This window comes from Egretta garzetta, unplaced genomic scaffold (genome assembly GCF_000687185.1).
Source record: "Egretta garzetta isolate BGI_Z169 unplaced genomic scaffold, ASM68718v1 scaffold306, whole genome shotgun sequence".
NCBI classification, from domain to species: Eukaryota; Metazoa; Chordata; class Aves; order Pelecaniformes; family Ardeidae; genus Egretta; species Egretta garzetta.
The window spans coordinates 2,580,290-2,605,740 of NW_009260131.1; the positions used below are offsets into that span (position 1 = coordinate 2,580,290).

At 39.3% G+C, this 25,451-nt stretch overlaps 1 protein-coding gene across 1 annotated transcript; it reads left to right on the plus strand.

The window, feature by feature from the left end:
• The first annotated feature begins 1,661 nt into the window (after positions 1-1,661).
• Positions 1,662-21,421, plus strand: PAPOLG (poly(A) polymerase gamma). Its single transcript, XM_035896973.1, has 24 exons — positions 1,662-1,681; positions 3,344-3,502; positions 3,576-3,642; positions 4,312-4,393; positions 4,477-4,586; positions 5,717-5,770; positions 6,874-6,985; positions 7,635-7,724; positions 8,360-8,498; positions 8,650-8,722; positions 8,805-8,925; positions 9,243-9,327; positions 9,708-9,761; positions 12,136-12,255; positions 12,584-12,693; positions 15,043-15,164; positions 15,254-15,423; positions 16,315-16,421; positions 16,499-16,737; positions 17,589-17,657; positions 18,229-18,285; positions 19,060-19,154; positions 20,371-20,388; positions 21,376-21,421. The coding sequence occupies exons 1-24, from the start codon at positions 1,662-1,664 to the stop codon at positions 21,419-21,421; spliced, it is 2,319 nt and encodes a 772-aa protein (XP_035752866.1).
• The last annotated feature ends 4,030 nt before the right edge of the window (positions 21,422-25,451 follow it).

Here is a 25,451-nt window from a genome sequence, read left to right on the forward strand (position 1 = left end):
GTGCGGGTGAGGCGGCGGCTCTGGTCCCGGCCCCCTCCTTCCCTCGCCTCTCCTTCCCTCGCCTCTCCCCTCTGTGGGGGGCCTTCCCCGCCGCAGCCCCCCTGAGGGGCCCGGCAGGGCGGGAGGCTGTGGGCCCCGGGGGGCTCGCGACTGGGGGGAGGGGGCGTGTGTGGAACCTGCCTCCTTTCAGGAAAAGCTCGTCTTTAAAGCAAATAATAAACCTTTTCCGCCTGCGGGCGCGGGTTAAAGGCTCCGGGGGGGTTGGCCCGGGTGGTGGAGCCCCCGGTTTTGGTGTGGTTCTGCGCGGTGTTCGCTGTGCCCCGCCCCCGGCATTGTGTTGTCGCCGTAACCTGGTAACGGCTCGGCTGGCTGCGCCGGCTGGGGTCCTGCGCCGGCCTTAGGCTACCGCGGCGGCTCAAAGTCCGGCTCAAAAGGTGGAGGACAAAGCGGGTTTTGCCCCATGTCGACGTCAAGGACAAGGTGCTTTAACTTGCTAGCAGGTGTCTGCAGGCTGGTTTTGTTGTCAGCTTGTGCCATAGGAATGGAAGGTGTAGCTGGTGTCACGTTGCTCAAGGTCATGGGGTTGGGGGTTTTTTTAGTTGGTTTTTTTTTGTTTGTTTGTTTGTTGGCTTTTTGTTTTGTGCCACCAATTTTGGTGGTTTGGGAGCTGCTTTCCAGTCATTCCCCCTTGCAAGCGGTGAGGGTGGAGGAGGCTGGAGTGATAAATTCCCACTTTTCTCATGAGTCAGAGAAATGTATTTGCAGTGAACCCTGACGTGCTGCACCGATGGCCAAAGGCAACTCCCTGAGCTGTCAGTGTAAATTCATCTGTCATCTCTCAGACTATGTAGGAGAAACGGCTTGCAGCTTTAGAAAGCTATAAATAAGTGACAAAACCTGGAACAAATAAATTTAACTTCTTGTATAAAATTAGGATCTAGCAGAAGTATGTTGGAGCTGTTCACTGTGGTGGACAAACTGTGGCAAAATATTAACCTGCAACAGACTTCTTATTTAAATGTGAGGCTGAGGGATGAATAGGTAGTATGCCATGTATGCTACTTTATATCTTCAGATACCTTTTTTGTATATGGCTGGCAGTCTGGTACACTTGAGAGAGAGAAAAGTAAGATTTTTTAAAATTTTTTTAAATTCCAAAAAGGAAACAAATTCTATTGGGCATAAGTCACTCTTTCAAGAAAAATTTCTGAGTGCCATTTTCTTCAACTTTTAAGTTGTGAAATCAAGCTTTCAGTAATACATGCAAGTAACTGATAAATATCTACTATGGACTAAAAGAATTTGATATGAATAATATCCAATTTACCTAATTGCTCTTACCCTTTATGTCAGTCTAATTACAGTCTCTGTAGGAAGAATGAGGCAATGGGAGGCAGATAAGTGGTCTTCTGTACACTGCAAAGATCTCACATGCTAGCAAGTCTAAACCCCATTCTTGTTTCATGCAGACTTTCTGAGGTGCAAGTTGTACAATGCAAGTAACTCCTAAAATATGCAGGAAGCTGCTGCTGTAGGTGTTTTAATTTAGATGAAATGCACAGCAATTAAACATGGGCTTTCCTTCTGTATTTGTTATGAAAATGATATAAGAAGGAAAATATTAATTATGAATATTTTTACTTGTGAAGTGGAAGTTGACAATGCCTGTAAATGAGGCCAGGCAAATGAGGTTAAGGCCTAGTTAAACTTGTAAGTAAACAGCCATTCCTCTGACCGGGGAGACTAGTTGATAGGGTTATGGTCCTAATATCCTCCCAGCTTTTTGGAAAATGCATAGAAGAAAGCAGTAAAAATGAGCTTTTAGAGAAGATGGGGGAAAAAAACCACTAGATGATTAAAAGCTACATCTGTAGTTGGCTAAAGCTACTCTGAGAAATCAGTCTTTCAATGGTAAAGGCAATAATTAGAAATAAGGAGCTGTAATAAGCTGTCATCTTTTAAATCAACTGTTGAAGCTGTCCTTTGAGCATTTCCCAATCATGTTCTAGCTGAAATGGGTCAGATACCTTCAGTAGTTACATGGATCTTTTGACTAACCCAGCTAATATTTGAAGTTCTCCATATGTGAAGTAGAAAAATATCCAGTTTGAATAATGGCATAATTAATCCCTTTAGCCTTGGGGTCTGGATATAGACTCCTGACAAGCACAATGAGTTGTATGGACCTTTTAATGTGTCTCCCCCTTTTGCTACTAGTGTTTCCGTAGAGATCTTTGATCCATTAAGTACAGGTCTTGCATCCTGTCCCACTCCTTTCTCTCTCCTGGTTTCAGCTGGTAATGCAAAGTAGGGTTTTTTCCTTCTTTTTTCCCCCTTCTAAATCAAGGGTTCTATGGTATAAAAAGAAATAAATGCTAATGCTGCCTTTAATGTTGTCCTGCCATATCAGTCCTGTGCTGCTTCTGATGGCAAACAAATCTAAACACAGGGCAAGTGGAGGGTTGGAGGTGAAAATTATGCCTTGCTGTAATTGGGGTTCCTGGGGCGGTAACCTTCTGGGCCTCCAAACCCAGGTGCCTGGTGTCCTGCTCAGCCTAACTGGGCAGCGAGCTAGCTAAGCCAGATTTGAACATCCTCTACAAACAGAGCTTATCTTGTGCTGCTTTAAATGCTGTTGTATGTCTCTTGGATTTAGATAAAACAGGTGTGTATGTACAGCTAAGCCTATGAACTATAAAAACTGAATGCTGTGTTAAGAGCACGAAGCTCTCCTAGTGGCATTGGCTGCAGATTGCTTGATGTTTTCATTCATACTCTCCCATAAACAAAACCAAGATAATACTGAATTTACTGCATCAACTCTGTTTAGCGGACTGTTAGGTCTTTCCTCTGCAGTCAAGTATAATGCCCTTCCAGAATCAGTAGAAGCACAGCAAATACATTGAACTAAAAGAAGCCAGTGTTAAATTGTCTTGTTTAATGTTAGCAGGAAGCTGATGGGAATATCCTTAAATCAAAACTGAAATGTGTCCAAAACTTCCTCTGCATGTAGTGTCATCCTTAGTGGATTTCAAACCTTTTTACTTCCTGGTGATCAGTTCTAACTGCTTAGAGCACTGCAAATAAGTTGTATTAAGATGGTAGCAACTTGGATCTTTTCTTGTATCCACAAATGTTTTTTTTAAAAAAGTAGTTGTAACCTCTAAGTCAGGTCAAGTTATCTAAAAATCATAAGTGGGATTTTTTTTTCTCATTTATGTTAATACTGGGTAAAAGAGCAGAAGTTGATTTGAAAACCTGTGAGCTGAAAGGTGTTTTCCTTTGAAAGGTTTGGGGTTTTTTGCTTTTGTGAAGTCTTCAGTATTTTATTTTTTCCCCACAGTACTTCTAGGCTGCAGAACCAGCCTCAAAGGCACTATGGAATTACCTTGCCAATTAGCTTGGCTCCTCCTAAGGATATAGATTGCATTCAAACTCAGAAGCTAATTGAAGCAATGAAGCCATTTGGGGTATTTGAAGATGAGGAAGAACTGAATCACAGGTATAAGACAACTGTAAAATTCATTAATCCCTTGGGTTTTTTAGGGCAAACTTAACGTGAGTTTTCTTTACAGGCGTGTTGTTCTTGGTAAACTGAATAACTTGGTCAAAGAATGGATTTCAGAACTTGGTGAGAGCAAGGTAAGGACTTTTTTATATGTTCTTATCAAAACAGCTGAAGCCTTTTTATTTCTTTTAAAGGCCATACTACTAGGATTTATGCTGAAGTTCACCTTTTAACTTTCTCCTTAAGTATCGAATAGAGCTGTAGTAACTGCCATCAAAATAAGGTATAAAAGATACTTCAGATCAAGCTCTTGAAATCTTTGAGGCACTGAATAAATTTGTGAAGTGGCTGCATCAGTTGACTTGTAGCAATTAACAAAGCTGAAACAACATATTGTGGAGTGAGATAGGTGGCAAATGGGCAGTCATCTTGCCCCAAACAGCCTACAGCACTCAATCTAGTTTGAACTTATTACACTAGACTTGTCTTTTATATAATTCTTAGATTGCATTAATTTATGTGCAGTCTGCTGGAGGGAAGACTAATAATAGGTCTTAATTTGTGTAAATTAATGAAAGGACTGCTACATTACTCATCTTTTTTTTTTTTTTGAGTTGTAAGCACTCACTTCAGAAAAAACAGTATCAGTCTATTAAGACTAACAACTCGGTACAGGAGTAAGGAGACATTGTTTATGGAGGTTATTGTAGTCTTTCTAAATAACTTGTATGTGAGTTACACATTGACCTATGGTGCAAGTTTATCTTACATTCTAAAGTAAACTCTTTCTCTTCTACCCACAGAATCTTCCCCCTTCAGTAGTGGCAAATGTTGGTGGCAAAATATTTACATTTGGTTCTTACAGGCTTGGAGTACACACTAAAGGTAGGACTTTCATTGTCTGGTCATAGGTCTAATGTTTGAAAGTGACTTCCAACAATAACAGAAGAAATGGAATCTCTTTGTAGGTGCTGACATAGATGCTGTTTGTGTTGCTCCTAGACATGTGGAAAGATCGGATTTTTTTCAGTCATTCTTTGAAAAACTAAAACATCAGGAGGAAATAAAAAATCTAAGAGTAAGTAAGCTCTCTTCTTGATAGATTGTGCAACTTCTACAATAAGAATATTCTTATTAAAAACTTGTATTGGTAGAGAATGTCTTAAAATAGTATTTTAGAAGTTGCTCAGAAACAATTTTTTTATGCAACATGAAAATGTTGAAGTCAAGCTTTTGATTTCTTTCCCCAATGACTGTAAATCACATAAGACTCTTTGTGGTACTCTTCTCCCCTACCCATGGTTTGGAAATGAGTCAGCTGTATCAAAAAGCAAGGTTGTCCCTAGGACCCTTGCTTTAATCTTAGCTGTAGTAAGGGGCTTGGTAATAATAATATGATGTCGAAAGGCTTCTGTCTGTACCTTTGCCATGGAGTACCTCTGGATGTACCTGAGGACCTCTAATTCATTCTTCTCTGGTCATGTTACTCTCTGGCTGCTCAGCCTGAGACTTTGCAGAAGGGATTCATGCTGTCAGCTTTATGGAAAGCTGTGAACATATAAAACTGCTTTGTAAAATCACCCTCAGGTGTGTATGTTGTGTACCTTGCGCGTAAAACTGAACTCCTGAGAAGTGTATCTCTTAGCCTAGTCTTTCTTGTGCAGACATTTTGAAAGACTTCATATGCATAGCTAATGAGCCTTCATTTAGATGACTCTCACCTGAAAACACTGAGTGGGCTGCAGCACAATTCTAACAAGTGGTTTACAAAATTGAAAACTGTCCTGTAAAGTGGCTGATAGCATCTCAGGCACAGTAGAAAATAAAAATGCAGGAGTCTGGTGTGCACTGTCAAATGTGGACAATTTTTTAGATTTCTCTGGATGTTCACAAGTAGTAAGCTAGCTACAGAAATATCTTCATTTCCTTCCTCACTGCCGCTGATACTGATGGCTCATGGTGCACTGTTTGTTCATAGCAATACGTGATCAGCCTCTGAATCTCTATGCTAAATAACTTTTTTAAAGCTAGTATTGGTACCTTATTAGTGCTATACTACTTTCAGCTTATTAACAATTCTTTTGGTTCAGAAGCAACTCAGTCTTTATACTGAGTAGTTTAGCAGTGTAAATTCTGTATTGTCTCATATCTTAGGAAAAACATTAAAGTAGCAAAAGATGTTTTCTTATGCAGTTATTTCCTTTACAGGCAGTTGAAGATGCATATGTACCAGTTGTCAAGTTTGAGTTTGATGGCATTGAGGTAAGCATTTCCATTTTTTTTTTCTTTAAGTGAGTAAATTCTTTTCTTGCTTTGGAATAGGATACCTTTTTCAGGGACCTCTGACTGTGCTATTTTGGAAAGTTATTGGTGCCTTAAAGTTTATTTAGGAAAGTATGATTGAACAGCCTGACCGCAACCTATCCTAGGAGAAGACATTGCAGTAGAATGGGAGCTTATAGGAAAATAAGCCCCTAGGCAGGCATTAGGGCCATCTTTTTCTGAACCGGCCAGGGTAGCCTACTTAAATAGCATTTATCTCATAAGGGTTGAGCAGAGGGGGAGTAGAGGCAGTGTTCTTATTAACTCTGCTTAGCTCTGACAAGCTAACTTTTTACAAAGGGCTGCATATAGCATAGTGCACTATATGAATCACGTGAGCAGACTAAATGTTTTGTTGCAAATCAGAAATGAAGTGGTTATGAGACAAACAATCTGGAAAATTAAAAGTACTCACTTGACCCCTGCCTAGGTTTGTCAGCTGCGCAAATCCTTGTATCTTGAATAAGTCTTATTCACTGTATAAAGACCTGCATGCTGTAGTACCTGAGCCAGTTACTATCACTATTGTGAAGACATTTATTCAGTGACCTTTTTGTGGCCTTTAGCTGGTACAGACATTCACAGAATAATTTTCTTGCCTCAGACTGTACTAAAAACTAGATACTTCAGGATCAAAAGGGTTTACTCTATAAAGAAAATGTTCTCTCCTTTGTTGAAGTATAGTTGAGGTGATTGCACTTATGTCTTAATTCTATGATTAATTTTGAGTTCCCTTTTAATGGAAATTCTAAGTTTAGAGTATCTCTTCAACTTAAAAAAACCTCTTCCTTTTCCTAGCTTAAAAAGAAAGGAGAGATGCAATGAAGGTATTGTAAATAAAATATGGAACTTCTAGGAATTTTCTTGATTTTTCTAGCAAATAAGATACCTTATGTATGGCTGTAGGTACATGTCCTATAATATAGAATTCTAAATATAAACATTAACCACTCTTTTTAGACTTGGCTAACTGTCCCCCACTAGCGTGCTGCTTGCAAACAGTGCGACATTCTAACTCAAGGTTGGCACTTTTTTCCTCTAAGATTGATCTTGTGTTTGCAAGACTGTCTATGCAAACCGTTTCTGATAATCTTGATCTTGGAGATGACTCACGCCTGAGAAGCCTGGATATAAGATGTATACGGAGCTTAAATGGTAAGCCTATTTACACATCTTTAAAAAGAAAGCGTTACTGAAATCTGTATAGAATGCACATTAAGCAACCGAAATTTCTGTACAAGATGCGGAAACTGATCTCCTGTATACTTGAGATCTGAAGGAGGTGGTAAGTGGGCTTAAATTTAGATGTTTCAAGGAGCTGTGTGTTTAGATAGACCTGTATTTCACATTTCTTTGATCAGGGTGTGTGCATTGTTCCAGGTTGCTGACAGAAACTGCTTCAGATGAATAGGTAGAGCACTTGATAGAGAAGAATGTGTTGTAGTTCAGAGGAAAAAAAAACCAACCCCAAAGATATTTAAAATACCTGAAGCCTAACTTGCTCACTGTTTAACACTGGTTTAATTGTTCCTGGCTGTTGAAAGAAACCTAGCTTTCAGAATCCTGTAGAAAGGCCTTGTTAAAAACTGTTGGCTGTAGTCCAAACTATAAAAAAAAGCTGTTGAGGGCACCAGTTACTTGTGATACTGAATGTTATATGTAATTTATAATTTTTAAGGTAACACAAAGCAAGTAATCAAAACTTGTTTTCATAGACTTGAATGTTAAACTGTAACTATTGATCCAGTATAGCATAAAGCTGGCTTGTACCTGTTACTTAGGAACCGCTGTACTTTTTTTACAGGCTGCAGAGTTACTGATGAAATACTGCATCTAGTGCCAAATAAAGAGAACTTCCGGCTCACTCTCCGTGCGATTAAACTGTGGGCAAAACGTGAGTAATGTGATTGTTCGTGATCTTTAAACTTTTCAGAGGTACCTCATGCTAGAAAAAAAAAAGACCATTAGAAATACTTCAGCTTTGAATATCTGTTTAAATGATAGCTTTTAAATGATAAACTAAAAACTGGTTTTAGTTTAGATACAGGGTCTGTCCATGTGGCAGATTCTGTGTGGTTTTTAATGGGGGTAGAGTGGGGAGGAGAGGGGAGCGCCTACAAGACAAGGTGCTGCTGCATTGCTTATCAGGAACCTGACCACAAATGATAAAAATGCCAAGTAAAGTAGAAAAGCTTGATGCATAAGAAAATACCACTTGCATCTGTGGCTAAAGCAAGTGGTAGAAGAATGGCAGAACTTTTTTCTTAAGGGAAGTTGGAGTGAAGCAGTAGCTGTAGCAGTATAGGCAAATTTCAGAGTAGCAGCCCTTGGGGAAGTGGTGTGGTAATGATTCTTTTTCTCATCACTGTAAGGACCAACAATTTTGGCCTCATTGCACTGCAAAGATAACTGACTTTGAGGCTGAAGTGTACTAAGTATTCTATAGATTGTGAACTTGGTGCTGTAAATTTGAAGGAATGTACTTGGGTATTGAAAGTCAACAGGCTAACTACGATTTCTCCATTCTAGGGCGTGGCATTTACTCCAACATGCTGGGATTTCTTGGTGGAGTTTCCTGGGCAATGCTAGTAGCAAGGACATGTCAACTCTATCCAAATGCTTTGGCTTCTACTCTTGTTAACAAGTTCTTCTTGGTTTTTTCGAAATGGTAAGAGCTATTGTTTATTTCATTTTGCATAAAGCTGTAACACTTCTAGAGGTAGTTCTTATATAAGATTTACATCGACAAGATTCAATCCTACCCTGAATACATGGCAGAGTTTTAAATGGACAGTTAGTTACTGGCTTTTCTTATGTAGGGAATGGCCAAATCCTGTATTGCTGAAACAACCTGAAGAGAGCAATCTCAACTTACCAGTGTGGGACCCTAGGGTATGTAGAAATTTAATTTGGAAGCATTTCAACTTTATTCTAACCTGACCTGATGCTAAGCAAAATTGTTTTAACATCATAGGTGAACCCATCAGACCGATATCATGTAATGCCTATCATCACCCCAGCCTATCCACAACAGAACTCTACATACAATGTGTCTGCGTCAACACGAGCAGTAATGGTAGAGGAGTTCAAACATGGTAAAGTTCTTTCCATGCTTATTAATTGATTAAACAGTACATTTTCTTTGTCACATGAAACCACATTACTGAATTGGTTGCATTCCATGAGGTGTTCTGCTCTTTTAGATAGAATAGATCTCTGGGAAGTATGCCTGTTGCAGGCAATAAGGGACCAGTTTTACAATGAACTGTTGTAGTGGACCCTCATTGTGACAGATCAAAGAGCAGGAATTCCCTTGACAATTACTGTTCAAAACCTTTACCTGGTAAAGTTTATGTCATGCTCTGCTAGTCTTAAACAAAATGGTAACAAGGTTTTCAAACCTTATTTGTAGGTCTCGCAGTTACAAATGAGATTCTCCAAGGAAAATCAGACTGGTCAAAGCTCTTTGAACCACTGAACTTCTTTCAGAAGTACAAGTATGTATGAAATCTGAACTTGAAATTATTTACTTACTTGCATAGCAAGTTTGAACTTGCAGTCTAAATAGAAGATGGTGTTAATGTTTGTTTTTTCAGAAACTGGAGGTAGTGTCATAGGAATTTTTGGTAAGGGAAGATAGAGAAACTGTATGTGTTATACCACTGACACTGTTGTATTAGAAAAAATGAACTGTGAGAATATAGCAGAATGCAGTTCTAAAGGATGTAATCAGTTTTTCTTCAGTTAATACTGTGCTGAATACAGGATCTAATCTGTCCTGTGTGGAAGTTGTATTCTGTGTGTTTGAGGCAGTTCTGGTTTCACTCGAGTGAATATAAAGTCCTGAGCTAGTATATTACTTTTCCTTTTCTTCTAGACATTATATTGTGCTGACTGCTAGTGCCTCCAGTGAAGAGCATCACTTAGAGTGGTAAGTCTTGCTTTAAATGTGGGTTCAATGCACGATTGAAGCTCAATTCAGTGTTGCACTTCAATACTTCATTTGTTAAGGTAGTTAACAAAAATAAACTGTGCAACTAGGAATGCAATACAGTACCAAATAGACAGTTCATGAGCAAAATGAAAAGCTTTCTTGTGAAGTTAACATAAATCTTGCTGTTTAAGAAGTTAACCTAAAGATTGGAGTCATGATGAGAAGGAACAAAGAGGGTTAGTGTGCCTCAAGGTCAGATGCTCTGTGTCATCAGGAGAAGCAGATGTGAGGAGTCTAGGGAGACTGCTTGCCTAATCCTACTTCAGTTAGGAAGATGTTCCTTGTTGCACAGACTGAAGCAAACAGGGGTTAGTTGATGTCATCAAATGTGTAATGGGCACTGGAAAACTAATCTTTTACTGACTTGTAGAGCAGTGGTCTCCAAACTTTTTGATCATGTACTCCTATCATCAAGAAAACCCTTTTGAATGTGTACTTGCAAAATGTGTATCTGCTTGTTAGAGAGTTACATACATGTTACTGAAGTTCTAATATTTTTCCCATTACCCAGTGGATTGTCTTGTGCACCCCCTGGGGTACACACCCCACCACCACTTTGAAGACCACTGTTCTAAAGCCTTAGAAGGCTTGGTTTTGTAACTTTTTTACTGGATGTAATATTTAATTTAGGACTAGATTGCATAACCAGAGCAACCTAGCATTGTGTGCAGTCAGCCTAGAGCCTACTTTTCTCTGGTGAAGTAAAACAAGGCTGTATAATCTAGATGAAACCTGATGTGCTGTGCAGAGCAACTGAATGCTGATAAATTGTATTTACTAAGTTTTTAATCTAGTAGCGTGCTCTGACATCTTATGTTTAGTGCTGTGGAAATGATCACTTCATGCTTCGTGGTAGAAAGGTAAATTGCAGGAGTGCTGATCTAATTTGTGAAACTTAATGTGAGAACCACCCCAGTTGTAGTTAGAGGAAATGACTGCTTATTACATGATATTTGTCACTGTCTCAAGGGAGAGATGCCAACGATAGCTTGTTTAAACTATGTGAACGCGCTGACTAACTGTGAATCTTAAAATAAGGGGAAATGGTGAGGAATTAAGGTACTGTAATGTGTGTGGTGTTCTTAAATTTGCAGTGGTAATGTTTGTTAAGAAATTAGTATTTTGCCTGCTTTGCTCAAGTAGGCAAGCAAAATAGCTCTGTGTAATAGACCCCTGTTCTGAGAGCACCTTGGTTACACTTTAAAATGTGGCTTGTACTTTAAGGGAAATAACTTAATTCTTGTGCTATCTCTAAAAGACAGCTTAATGTTTAAAAATAGCTCTAGTAGGTAATACCTTTTACCTGAACTTTCCAGTATGTTCATGTAAAAATTGTATCAGCTGCAGCTTGAGATCAGTCACAGTTATGTATACAACAAGGAGTGATGGGCAGAGAGCTTAGAACCAAACAATTTTTAATGTGAAATGTTTTTAAGTGAAGAAAGCTTATTGCATCTCACAATAAAGATGAAGGTTCTGGCTCCAGTAAAAGCTGATGGTTTTGCAGTGTCAGAAATGGAGGCAAATGGGGCTTAGTTTTGCATCTAAGAAAACTAAAAAGCAGATGATAAACTTGCTTCAGTTTGTCTGCTCTAAGAACAAGTTTAGTTCATGAGCTCTTGAATGGATTTGGGAATAGATAGCACATCTCTCTTGTTCATCAACATAAGATACTTGAGGAAAGTACAGATTTCTGACTGGTTTCAAAGGTGGCTGTGCTTTAGGTAAAAGGGTAAAATGCCATATACTTCATTTAAATGAAAAGCCTTTGTGATCATGATTCATTTATTGGGTAAGTTTCTCATGAGATGGTGTTGACTAGATCATTTGTTTATTAGAGGAACTATATTTTTTCAATTTGGCTAGAAGAGGGTAAACTTTTTTCACTGATCAATCTGCAGGAAGAATTACATTTTTTTACTTAGGTGTAATTGAACAGTTGTGCTTGAAGCTCTTCTAAACTGCTTTTCTCCTTGATCTTTGGGGCAAAAAGGAGTTGTGCTGCACTTCAAAATGCAGCCAAGAGGTGCTGGGTTCTGCTTCTGGTTTTCAATGAAGTGTTCTATCTGAACTGTTAAAAGACTACAATTAAACTTGTTTACCTCTGTCTTTAGAAACTTTAAAGCTCAAATGTCACTGGAAACATGTCAAACTACAGTATGCGTAATAGAAGTCTAGTACTTGCTCAGTTGAATAAAACTCTCTAGTTCTTGATTAATTAGCATTATTTTATTAGCATTGTGTTATAAAAAGGCATATAACTACTTGTTGCTGGATGCAGTTAAAAATGAGAATCTCTCGTTCTTATTAGGATTGGCCTTGTTGAATCTAAAATTCGCGTGCTGGTTGGAAGCTTGGAGAGGAATGAATTTATAACTATTGCACATGTAAAGCCACAGTCTTTCCCTGGCAACCAAGAACTCTGTAAACAGTGAGTTTCATTATTTTTCCGAACTACACTTTGGTAATGTATTGTAACTTGTTTATATTATTTCACCTCAGCTCATCTGTGAGAGATGTTCAGTTACGTACCTCCCGTTTTGTAGGTATGAACCCTGACAGGCAAGGTTCTGAGCATGTAAGACCTTTTTTAAAGGGAGAACTTCAGAGGGAAGTGCTCTGAGAACTTAAGTACGAGCTGACTCTAATCTTTAATTTCTATGTACAACTAAACTCTTTTACTTAATCCTTCCTTGAGAGTAGATACTAGCATCCCAGTAACTGTGCATAAATGATAGATTTGTGAATCTGTTTTTTAGGAGTGGATATGTGTCAATGTGGTTTCTTGGAATCGTATTTAGGAAAGTGGAAAACGCAGAAAGTGTTAACATTGATTTAACCCATGTTATACAGTCATTCACAGATACAGGTAAGGCTATATTGTGCTCTAGTCTTGTAGGGCTTCATATTTTTATTCTAGTGGAAGATGCTTCACAAAGTGAATTGTGCTTGCTTCCTGGTATTAGTATTAGTTATTTCTATAGAGAGCAACATATAGAAGACCAGCTTTAAAACCACTATTTTAACACTTCGGCAAAGTACGTCCATCTTGAAACAAAAGTGTGTACTACAGTCATACGCTACATACCATATGTGAAACAACAGTTCTGCAGACCATGATAAACTCACAAAGGAATTGCATTTCATGGGCAGTCAGATGTGAAGACAGGACTTGTCTGTTTTCTGGGTGTAGATACACTTGTCAAAAATGGTTGGCGGTTGTTGAATTCTGAAAGTGGGAATTAACTGTATCAGGCTCTAAAATAAGTTGTTAATGCCGCCTGACAGTTTTTTCCAAAATAAGTTTGTGTACGATATGATCCCAGAACTTTGAAAGTCAGTGAGTTGTCACATGGTTATTACATGCAGTTGTGTATGTAAACCTTCATGTTCATCTCCTGTTATTACTTTCAATAGATGTAGAAATAAAGTAATATTGCAAGTGTTGTTAGATGATGCTAGAATAAAGGGGGTTTGGGGTGAGGAGTCGTTTGAAATTATAGGTCTCTGCCATAATCTGTTTACTTCTTCCCAAGCTGAATGCTCTTGTGCCTTTCAGAAGTGCACATGTGTTGTCAGGCTCATGCCTAGCTATCATAATGAAGAACTAAGGAAATCGGGTTACTCTTCTGAAGTGGCAAGTGTGTTTGGACAAAGAGTTTGAAACACTGAACTCCTTTAAATGTTTGTTTGCACTGATGAAGAGTTTATCTGTAGTAGCAGTGTGAGCTGTGTGTTGTCTTGCTTGGACAAGACTAATAAATGCAGTAAAACTTGACCTTTTTAGCTTACGCTTTGGGATATGAAAGAAGCACAGAAAAATGCATCAAAACTCTGAGTTTCAAACCTGGTGGGGTGACTTCCTCAGACTCGCACTGTTATCTGTACTGACGCTTGTCTTGTACGTTACATCCAGTGGCACAGTGTTTCAGTGTTGTGGCAAATCTAAATTATGTCAACAAGGTTTAGGTACTGCTAAGAGGGTAGAACTGATGTTAAATTCTTTATTTCTATGCACATACTTTATTAGTATAGCTGTGTGCTCTTTGTTTAGTGAAGCATAGCCTATAGTATGTTACAAATACAAGGTTTGAATCCAGAGATATTAAACAGAAAAGGTATTTCTTGAGGTGTGAAGCCCTCCGGCAAATGTGGGAGTGACTAGTAGTTATGTGCAAGAAAGCTTTTATCATGTGCCTTGACTTCAAGAGAATATTTTTAGAGGGCAAAGATTAACTTCAAGTTTATGGGCTCAAGAATACAAGGCTCACTCCTTGGAAGGCTTTTGTCAAGTGAACTTTACCTCACTTTTACATAAAAACATTATGGAATTTACTTTGAAGCAACTGTTCGTACTGGTGTGAATGTTCATATCTGGGCTTTTATTTCACTTCTAGGTCTCCTGTAGAAAGAATTAAGCCTTTTTATTGTGTGTCCTTACTTTGGTTCCTACTCTGCATGTTAGTAAGCTGACTGCCCAGTTATGCTCCTGACAGGCCTGTTAGATAAGATTATTTAAATGTGACTTAATTATGTAATAACTGCGGTGCTAGCATAGTGTTTTAAAGTTGCATAAAAGGCTGTTTGCAGGCAGTTAAGAAAAACCTGTTTAAATTGTAGTGATTCTGGTAAGTCAGATGTCCCTAAAATCCAGTCTCGCTTTCTTGGACCGCTAGAACTTTAACAACTGAACTACTGAGAATTTGTATGATCTTACGGAACTGTTATGAGAAAACCCCAGTCACTACTGTAAATATCAAATAAAAAATTCATATGAATCTTGAGTAAGATGTCTGGTCTCTCATGAGCTGTGCCCAATTGGATTGTTTCAGAAAGTCCTCTAGATCTATTCCCAACCAGAAAACTAATGATTAAGGAGTATTATCTCCTTCAGGTCAAAATCAGCTCGGATGTGGGTTGCATGATTAGCAAACTGCAGCTGTAACTGAACACATAAATGCATATTTGAACTTAACTAGCTGTCACGTATTTGGCCTCTACTGGATGTGAAATGGGCATCTTGGGTCACCTTCATCTTCTTGAGACTATCTGTGGAGTGCTTGGGTAGCATTTCGTGATCATTTAGGCTGGAAACTTCTTGCTCTTTGTTTGGGCTGGACAGACTTAAAGGCTTGCTGTTTCTAAAGAAACCATATGTAATTGACAAATACCTAATGCAAAGATCCCCACTAAGCTACAACACTAAATTTCATGTTAGTTTACAGGCAGGCTAACAACCTCAATATGCTAAAGGAAGGTATGAAGATTGAGGCAGCTCATGTGAAGAGAAAGCATCTCCACTATTTTTTGCCTCCAGAAACCTTACAGAAAAGAAAGAAGGTATAATAAAAATTTGGTTCTTCTGGCAGTATTTTTTGTTTTAGTAATTACTTGAAGGCTTAATTACTTTTTTTTAACTGTTGTTTCAGCAAAGCATGCCAGATGTTAGTCAAAATGCTAGTGGGCTTCAGTGCAAAAGGACTTCTTCAGATGGAAGCTGTTTGGACAGTTCCAGAGACACAGAGTTGAGAACACAGTATTATTCCTCTTCGTTAAACAAGATATCTAAATTGGACACCTCTACAGCGGAGATAGAAAGGTTAGCCCAATAACCTTAGAACTGCTTTTAAATTACTTACTATGTGAATGAGGTCTAAGATGTCTTGTTTGAATCTCTGGATCAGAAGCATGTGGAGGGCTCTAATATGGCTTTAGGAACAAAGCTGGCATCTCCTTTGGGCACGTGGGGAGAGACAGGCTAAAGAAATTCTTAAAAAAAATTAATATACATGAACACATAGGAATGAAGAAGAACTTGATAACAGTGAAAATATTTGGCTTTGAATATAAATCTCCTTAGGTTAGTGTGTAACTCAAAGCAGGAATATTTTATGTGAGGGTAACTGTTCTTTCTGACAAGAAGCGTGGTGGTTGCCAAGCAGTATTAAGTTCTAATGAAATGCTGTTCTTGATCACAGAAACACTAGAGCTGCTGCTGGCTTAGCGGAGCAGTATGAGAACTCTGGCAGTAAAAGTGTCTGTCACTTCCTGGGAAGTCTGCTTGTCCACAAGCTACTTCAGCCCAAGAGAAATAGTAATCTGGAATAGCCCAATACTACCAAGTGTGTAATGCCTGCTGTGTTCAGACCATTTGGTACTGTAGGAGTAGCATGCAAAAAAAAAATTGGGTGCGCGTATGGGTAGAGCAGATACATTCATCAAAAGCAGCACAGAGTGCTGGATATCCTAAGCTGGAAAACAGTGCCAGTACATAGAGACTTGGTAAAGAAAATGCTTTAAGTTTAAATTTGTGGTCTGAAGTTCAGCCAAATGAAGATCTTGTGCTAGATTGCCTGTGAGCTTAGGTTGTTTAGTAGAGCTGTGACAATGAGCTAAAAGGTAGATGTTTGTCTTGCGTACACTTTCAGGAAATGAAACGTATAGTATTTTGCAAACTAGCATTTTTTAACTCTAGGTCTGACTCTTACAGAAATGCTGTATATCGGAGATCTAATGGTGCTAACAATAGAGAGAAGATGCCTTGTGTAGCTGTGCCGTCAGTGTCTAAGGGACTCTCCATTCCTGTTATTGACTCAAGTATGTATTAAAGTAGTGGGTGGAATGCAGTCTTTTCATTCCATGGCTGAACTCTAAAAGGTCAGTGTCTCCTGCAGAAATGGAGGCTACAGCTGCAATAAGAACATCGGGACCTCCAGTTGGTTGTACCATTCCCAGACATAACACAATTTCTCAACTCAGAGCACATTTTATCCAAGGACAGCATGATTTAAGTGGGACTCAAATTACGGATCCTAAGAATGCTGCACCTAAACGACCTTATTCACCAACCTCTAAAGGACCTCATTCACCTACATCAGAAGAATGCCCCAAAAAAGCAATAGATGGAGAAAAGGTAAGGAAGGGGGGCTAGGCCAGGGAGGGTTTGAAGTAGTTTTAATTACTGATGTGTAATGAATGAAATAACCGAGAAGAAATGCATATATACATCAAGGAATTGAAACTTATGCATAATGATAGTCTTACTAGGCTGTAGATATGAGGAATTGTCTTGAATATAATGTATAGCTATGAAACTTTTTCCAAGATCTGGCACTAGTGACTGTTTCTGATCTGGTGGTAGGGTCTCTAAATATTACTGGACTTATATATTACTGCACTGACCAATTGTTGAATGAACTAGCTCATTTGTAAGCAGTTCTTAAAACAATTGAGAAAAAAATTATCTCAAAGTGAAGAGGATATGAATCTTACAAATGTAAAAGCATGAGCTAATTTTGTTCTGGCAGATGATTTTTGAATGCCTACTGATAGTTTTGCTGCTTTAGAAGTCGGCAGCCTACTCAATATGTTGTCCACTGCTGAAATGAGTGTGGAGTTGCTTGTTAAATCTTGGCTTTGTGGAAGCTTTAAATGCTTGATTTGTTTTATGGCTATACATAAATCTCCTTAAATAGCTGTTCTTGTGGCTTGACCTCTGATTTGAGGCAGAGGCAAAGAACAGAACAACTAGAAAAAACCCCTCAGTTCTGGCACTTGTAGAGAATCAACTGGCAGTACTGTTACCTAGTATTAAATATTTCAAGTAGAGTTCAAGGTTTGGGTAGTAAGACTTTTGAGAGACTTGAGATTCCTGTGTGGTAATGGTAATCTTGTCTAAATGTTTTTATAGTGTGTTGACTGGAAGCTGTACCCAAATATGAAGGTATAGCAATTATTTAGAGTCTGTGTATTCTGTTCTTCTAGTTAACCAGCCAGGATTCAGCATTCAAAGACTGTGGCAATCCGGAAGATGTCAGGAGATCTACAGAAAATGTAATTTTGAAGTGGTTTTTACACAGTGGATTAGCTGAAAAGCTGAGTGGACTGTTCTAATGCTTAGACTACCTCATGTAGATACTCTACATGTTTACTGATGTAAACAAAAATATGCTTTTTAGTTTAAATTATTTCAGTCTTCATTTCCCAAATATTACACCTGTATGACCTATCTTTTAAATGTTACTACTAGATGATTTGGTAGTATCTAGCTGCTTGCCATGCTTGGAGTCAAATTTTAGGTTTTTTAAACCAGTTGATTCACTGATGCAACTGAAAACTACTATAAGGACTAAAGCATTTGGCCTCTCAAAAGGAGGATAAAAAGCAATCTACACTAAAAGTCTTGAGGGCACACCACCCTCAAATCAAGATCTGGTTTTGTTGGTAGAGTGGAGGTTGAAGTACCTGAAATGCTGTATGTGTGCTTATAGGGCTTTAAAAAGTGGAAGTTGTCAGTGCATTTGTATGTATTTAGTTTTTAAGTATCCTAGCTGCCGGACCTTATCTGTCTCTCAAGTTGTAAATTTGACAATACTGCCTAACAAATCCCTTCTGGCCATTTTAGGGTGTCCTTGGAGGAAAATCCATGCTGATTCCAGTTATAAACAAGTCAAGATCACAGGTATTGTTTACTGTGCCTTTGTGTTCGTAGGTAAAGCAAAACTAGAATTTTATGTACAAAGTCTTACTACTATTAATCCCTGTAAACTTGGTGATTCTAAGTAGTTGGTAAGCTTTTGCCTGTCATGCTTTCACCAAATTAAATAGTTGAACAATGACCTTCCAGGTTCACTCACAAAAGTAAAGCCAAAGTTTCCAAGTCGCTGAACTTGAACAACTATGTTCCCATGCACTCAAAACACTGACACAGTTTGTTTCCTGATTTGCTTTTTTCTTAAGCAAAAAGATCTGTACTCCAGATCTTCCATAAGGTGATCTGAGCTCTTAGTCTTAAATACTTGTATACTGATTTCTGAGACAAGACTTGGAAGCTTTGAAGTCTGTAAGTGGCTTTAAGTCTTGTGTCATGTAAAATGTTGTAAAACTGAGGGTTGTAAGATAGGAAGTGATCTGGACAGTAGAGACAGTTTTCCTGATCTATGGATCTGAGAAGAATGGTAGCTTACTCTAGCAACTTATTCCCCCCCCCTCTCAGGAATATAATTATTTCAATTGATGCCAGGAAAGAAGTGTGCAGAGGGGAAAATGCTTTTCTGTTGTGAACTGGTGGTAACTAAGCAAGCAGTGTGGAGAAAAAAATCCTTCCCTGTAAATATTTAGTTTTGGTACATAAAAATGTTATATTCAGCTAGGAAAGGGTTTCTCTGCTGCTACTTCTGAATGAATGAATTTAAAACTAACTTTTTTCCCCATCACATTTTTTTGTGTGCTGTAGAGGCTTTCCAGTAAAGAACTACCAGATTCTTCATCTCCTGTTCCAACAAATAGTATTCGTATTATTAAAAGATCCATCAAACTTACCCTTAATGGGTAACCAGTATCTCTTCAGGTAAAGATGACAATCACTTGTTTAGTGGTCCGTATTATCAACGTGTATTGTAGCTGCTAACAAAGTATGGAAGGTTATTGTCGCCATACTGCAATTGGCCGGTTAAAATCATGGTCTTATTTTATATACTGTTAGATGCTTGCTTCCTTTTGAACTGCTCTTTGCATATTCTTGTAACAGTTATCCTTATTAGTCTTTTTAAAAAGTCTTAACTGTCACTAGCTGAAACAGCTTCTGAAATAAGGTACAGAAAACCTGTACTGTGACTTGGATTCAGAATGTATGTAAACAGGGTTAACTAAGTCACTGCAACCACATTCTGGTTTCAAGTGTGTATGAACGTGCTTGTATTGATTTGTGCTTTCCTAGTTCATGTATATACATTGTTCTTATCTTAAATTATTTTCCCGTGTGGCACATACACTTCTGTGCATCTACCACAATGGTGCTCAGCTTCCTCAGCTAGTAGCTTTCCACTGTCTAGCACAGCCATGCACTACACAAGTATTGCCTCCTATGGAGGCCCATAAATAATTTAAATATTGAAGAAAATGCAGCAGAGGATGTTACCAAGGTATGGAGATGTTAGACATGTCCCATGCCACGTTACCTGATTTTTGTCTTAAGACTACTCCAGCATGAGACTTGAGGGGTTTTTTGTTGTCACTGGATGGCAAAGCTAAACTCTGAACACACAGCCAAAGATGTACTTAAACTTTGCAACAGCTGAGGCTGTTGTGGCACTACTACCCACCTGCAAGCTGCAGTCTAGAAAGCAACTGGCATGCAGAGAGTCATTTCAGATAAACCCTGAAAGCTGTTCTAAATGGTTACATGAAAACTTGTGGCAGTCTTAATTCTGGTTCTGTAAACTGCTAACACTGCTTACCCAGTTAAGTGCATTAGGGGTTTTTGAGGGGTGGGGACAAATTCTGATCATATGAAACAAATGTTATGCTATCTCTCTATTGTTATTACTTTATAATTTGGTGTTTTTGTAAATGAAGTTGTATGTTTTTTCCAGAGTATTTTTGTATGACCTGTAAAATATTATCTTCCAAAGAGAAATTGAAAATCTTCAGTCTCTTTTTTTAATGTATGTGGGATCTGCTTAAAAAAACCCCCACTACTAAACCAAACGTAAGGTGGGAGGGCGGTGCCATAAAAATGTTCTACAAAGCAATAATGTCATGCCAGAGTAAATTTGAAGAGACTATAAACACTGCTTTCCTGCTTCTAGTATTTCTAGGCTTTGAATTTATGCCCTCTGAATAGTGCAGTTTGCAAACTGTGTTGACAGCTGAAGTCCCAGTTTGCTATGTGGACAACAGATACCCCAGAATTCTTTGAAAATGTGTTGCTTGGCTTAAACAGCAAATCTGAGCTCTGATCATCTTAAGCATCCACCTAAAACCCTAGTGATGAGACTGAGGGACTGTAAAGGAATAAGAGGAGGCATGTATCTTGTAAGGCCTCTGTTCTCTAGCATTCCCATTACTGCTAGTATTCCAGACTTGTGGAGAAAGCATGACAGTATTTATCACAATGTACTTTGTTTTTTTCCTTATTTCTGGTTTCCAGCTTGCTTCAAGTACAATATATCTCTCAGAAAATTTGCCTTAGTGGGTTTGAGAGGTCTTATTCTTCTCTCTCCCCTCCAAAATCCCCAAAACTTAGACTGAGAGACTTGGGTTTAGTCACAGGTTAAAAATTAAGAAACAGAACCCATGTTTCTGAAGTGGCTTTTAGCAGAACCACACCTTGAGTTTAGAAAATGGTTACCTCATTTATGTGATCTGTGTTAAAACCATGGTATTTAAATATTGTCAAGTCTGTGTACTAATTACAGTATGTATACAACTTCAGTACCTGTGTAAATAGAAGTCCATCATGAATTTGAAGGAATTAAAGCTGAAGTAGGTGATAAGATAAACAGCACAGCAAATATGAAAAGTGTTTTGTGATAGCCTACAACCCTGTAATATTACCATGCTTTTAAACAAGTTTTCCACTTGAGCATTCAAAGATTAAGGGCTGATTTGCCCTTAATCTCTATATCAGCACATTCATTTGTGGAACTAGTCTTAAACTAACCTAGCTAATGGATATCAAAGTATATGCCTTTACACAGATTTTTTTTTTACTCTTGCTTTGCAGTTATCTTCTAATTGCTCTTACTTTGTCTTTTTTTTCCCCCCTCACTCTTAGGGTTTTAAGAAGATTGTTTAGGAAGAATTTAGGTTTCTAGTTTCTCGGACTTGATCCACATAGGTGAGATTACACGTTTTATCTTAATATAACCTGACTCAACGCTTGGCCCAGTGCAGAGTGACATCACTGTTCTGGAGTTTCCCTGGATGTTGCAGAAGTTCAATACTGCCCCAGGACTATGCAGACTAGACTTCAGCTGTTTTAAATAAAGTTCAAACTGTAACACTTCAACTTAAATGTTTTCCTTTGTTTATGGAGCAAGCCCTCCGTTAAAGTGATTGAAAGGGCAGTTACTTATGCATAAAGAATCAGGGAGGGAGGCTCTCTGATATCAGGCTTCCTGCAAACTTCGCTGTTTTCTATCTGCTTTCTTAGCTGGTTGCTGTACGTGTGGCTTGGAGGTCTAGATGAAAGGGATGAGGGATGCATGATCAATCTCCTTAAAGAGGAGCAGCTCTGTATCAAAATGGTGTGTGGTTAGTAACTTTGAGCAAGAAATTCCATTGCAGGAATTGACATCTCCTGTGGTTTTACTTCGGGGGTATAAGCAAAGAAACCGTTAATGTGAAGTCACTTATACTTCTGTGGCTGCAATGGATGTCCCTGTAGAAAATAAGAGAAAGTAATAGAATACTTGCTTCTTGCCTTACTGAGTAAAAAGCAAAGGGGGGAGGGGAAAAAGTATCTTGAAATTGTTAATCTTGACTTTGGGAGGGAGGAGACTTTATTAATACTGCCTTTATGTAATACTTGGTGACATAAGCTGTTTAGCCTAAAAAGACAAGCAAAAACTCCTAGCTGTATTTTTGTGAATTACCTCATCATGCTTCTTATAAAGAGTCTGGTCCTATGTGTTATTCCAGTAAGTGAAAAGCTGTGGTTGTAGGGTGCTAGGTGTCTGCATGCAGCTGAGGGGCTAATAACCACCCTGGGCTGGAAGCACTCGGTGCCCCAGCCCTGGAGGAGGTTGAGTGGCTGTAGGGGACGCCTTGGCCTGAGTGGTGACCCGCTCCTGTGAAAATGTGCGTCTTCCCCTCCCACGGCTGCAGCCCTGTCCCTCCATCTACCCACTGCAGAGCAGCTGTGGGGGTTGCATGCCCTTTCCCTAGTGGGGAGAGCCAGCGGAGCAAAGGGGATCTGTGGCCCCGGCTTCCCACGCTGAGGCGGGTTTCCTGCTGTAAGGCCCACGGCGGGGGCGGGATGGGGGCCGCCAGCTGCGTGTGCTGTGACGGTGCTGGCATGTGACTACACTGCTCTGAGGGCGGGTGGCTGGGAAACACTGCAGCAGCCCTGTGCCTGCTGCCCCTTGACACAAGCCTGGAAGGGTCAGGGGGACTGGCTGGAGCCCCCCCCGCTTCCTGGCCAGCTCTGGTGCTTTGCCTCTCCCCAGTTCCTGCTGGATTAAGCAGAGTACAGGGGTGTGTTTTCCAGACCGGCTCTGGGAAGGAAGGGAGTGGTGGGCTCTCAAGCTGCCTCCTAGCACGCTGTTTGGCATGGACTCCCCTTCCCCATGGCTGAGGTTTCTTCATCTGTCATTCGCCCCTGGGGTGCCAAGTTCAGAGTGTGGCCTGAGGCCTCAGGGCTCCAGGCTGCTGGACCTTGTGTGTTTTTCTGGGGCAGTCTTAGCAAAACAGTAGCCCTGGGGGTGATTTTTCTCTTGTTCTAGAAGGCCTGTTGACATCTCAGCTGTCTGACCTTCAAGAAATTGATAGAAATCAAGAAAATCAGACTGGGACTGCTCATCCTTGGGCAGTTCCTCTTTGCTGGGAAGACCCTGTCTGAATCATCCTCCTCTCCTCGCCCAGCCCTGTTACTTATTTGCATCTCATCTCCCTTCATTTCATCTGATCTCAGACTCTTGCAAGTCTTCCTTTCTCTCTGATAACTCGCATCTTCCTTTCTCACCCAAATCCATCTTTATTTCTTCTGAGTTTGAACTGGGTGGTACTTTATACGGTGCTCAAGGGAGTGAAAAATCCCGGGAGTCCTAAAACGAGAGAAATAACCTGGCCTGTTTCAGTTTTAGTGTGCAGCAGCCTGGCAATCAGCTGCCTACTGCGGGGACCATCCAGCTCACTGCAGTACATGCAATGGAGAGAAAGCTGAAAATTTGGGCTACTAAGCAAGTCTGGCAAGCATGTGTAAGTTCAGTCTTTTCAAAGGTTCAACGCATGCCCAGATATGTGTGTGTGTTTTTAAAGGAAGAGCAAAAAGTCCAGTAGTGACACAGCACAGCCTGTACTAAATTTCATGTCCCTGTTTCTGAAATGTGAAGAAGTGAAGAGTTTCTTAATAAAAGTTTTAAGAACTCTTTGAATATAATTAAAGCAGCATGTTCCCCATGATCATTCTTAGAAATGACTGAGTCATTTTAGTTCTGTTTTTCCTGAAAATCAGCTGGGGGTGCAGTATATGTAATCATACTCCAAAGAAAAGTTTTTGGTGAACTTGGAGTAACTGAAAATGTGGCCTTAAAATAGGAAGTGTTGACTAGCTGTAACCAACCAAGTGCGTTGATGGTAATATGACAACAACAAAACACAGTACCTAGTTGCTTACAGCATTGACTGAAGCTAGAAAATGCTAGAATTTTTGTCCCTGCAGTTTTAATTCTGTTCCATTTTTCCTGTGTGGTCAGTAGGCAAGAACAGAAAGTTATCATACACGCTATACCCGAGTGCATGTACACAAGGAAGAAAAGCTGAGAGTTTGTGAATCGCTTGATGTATAAGTGCTTGGCTGTATGCCTTCTGCACCTCTTAACTATGTTTGCAATTTTTTTATTGGCTTTTTTCCTCTTATTTCCTTGATAACGAATTTATATTTTATGACGTACGGCCTTTTTCTGCTACTTGAGCAGAAGGGTGTAAACTGGTCATTGTGAGCAGTCCAACAGAGACTTCTAATAACTAAGCTGAAGAAGTAATAGCTATTTTAAATTGTACATTTTCTGCTCTCACAAATGAGGTAGGCGTTAGACTGTCGGGAAACTGGAAGTTGGTCCTGCTTCTGAATTGTATAAATGAAACAAGAAATCTTTAAGTATTTCTTGCAAGGCTTAGAGCTGGTCGTTATGTTCACTTCTGGTTTTCTCTAGATGGTATAGCACATACTAATTTTCCCCCCTTATTTTGAGTGTTTTTACAGGTCTTTGCCAATACTATACCTCTTCTGCTCTGTAGTATAAGAGCTGCTGGCAGAGTCTGTAAAGCAGCCCAGTGTAGGTTTTGTTCAATGCATTTACAAAAAAAAAATCCAATCTGTCAAATCCCAAACAATAGGAAGATCATGGATATGGTATTTCAGTATAATTATTTGCAGTAATTGAGTTAAGAAAATCAAATGGGACAAAAATTTTGAGGAAAATGACTGTGGTGCAAGCAGCTAAGTACTAGCAATGAGAAGGCAAGGGAATCCCCTGTTTCTGTTCCCCTCTTCAGCCACTAAATAAATCACTGGGTTACACCAAATGGTAAGTTGCGTAAGTAGAGAGATGTTTACTTTTCTGTAATTCAGGGCAAATATTTGGTGCATGCCTGTAAAATTATAAACCTGTTTGCTAAATTATATTCCTCCTACAGAAATAAGTAATCAACAGGGTGTTAATTTTCTCTCACCTTCTTAGATGTTGTGACTTCAAGTGGGGAAAATTCAGTAAGGGTAATATCTCGATTTTTCTCCAGACTGTGCTTGCTTCAAGTTGTTTTCAGTTTACCTTTCAGTAACGAGTAAGCTGAGATGGATTTGCCAGAAGCCCAGCTATGGAGCTCAAATAGAGGTTCGTATGCTCAGACTCAAATTTTGTGTGTGTTCAGCCTTAAAGGTCATCCCTGATTTCAGTGGCTGTGATGTCAGTGGGGAAACCCTGCTGCACTTCTGTTTGGCCTTGGGTGAAGCTCTAAAAACGTCAAATAAAAGCAAAGCAGATACTTAGAAAAGTTTAAGGCTTCAGTATAGAAACTAACCACAGGTTCTTTAGTGACTCCTAAGTGAGACTGTTATTTCATCAGCTCCTGCTTGTATGTGAACTTGGGTCTCCTCCTGATTGCTATTCCTTTTGTTTAGAT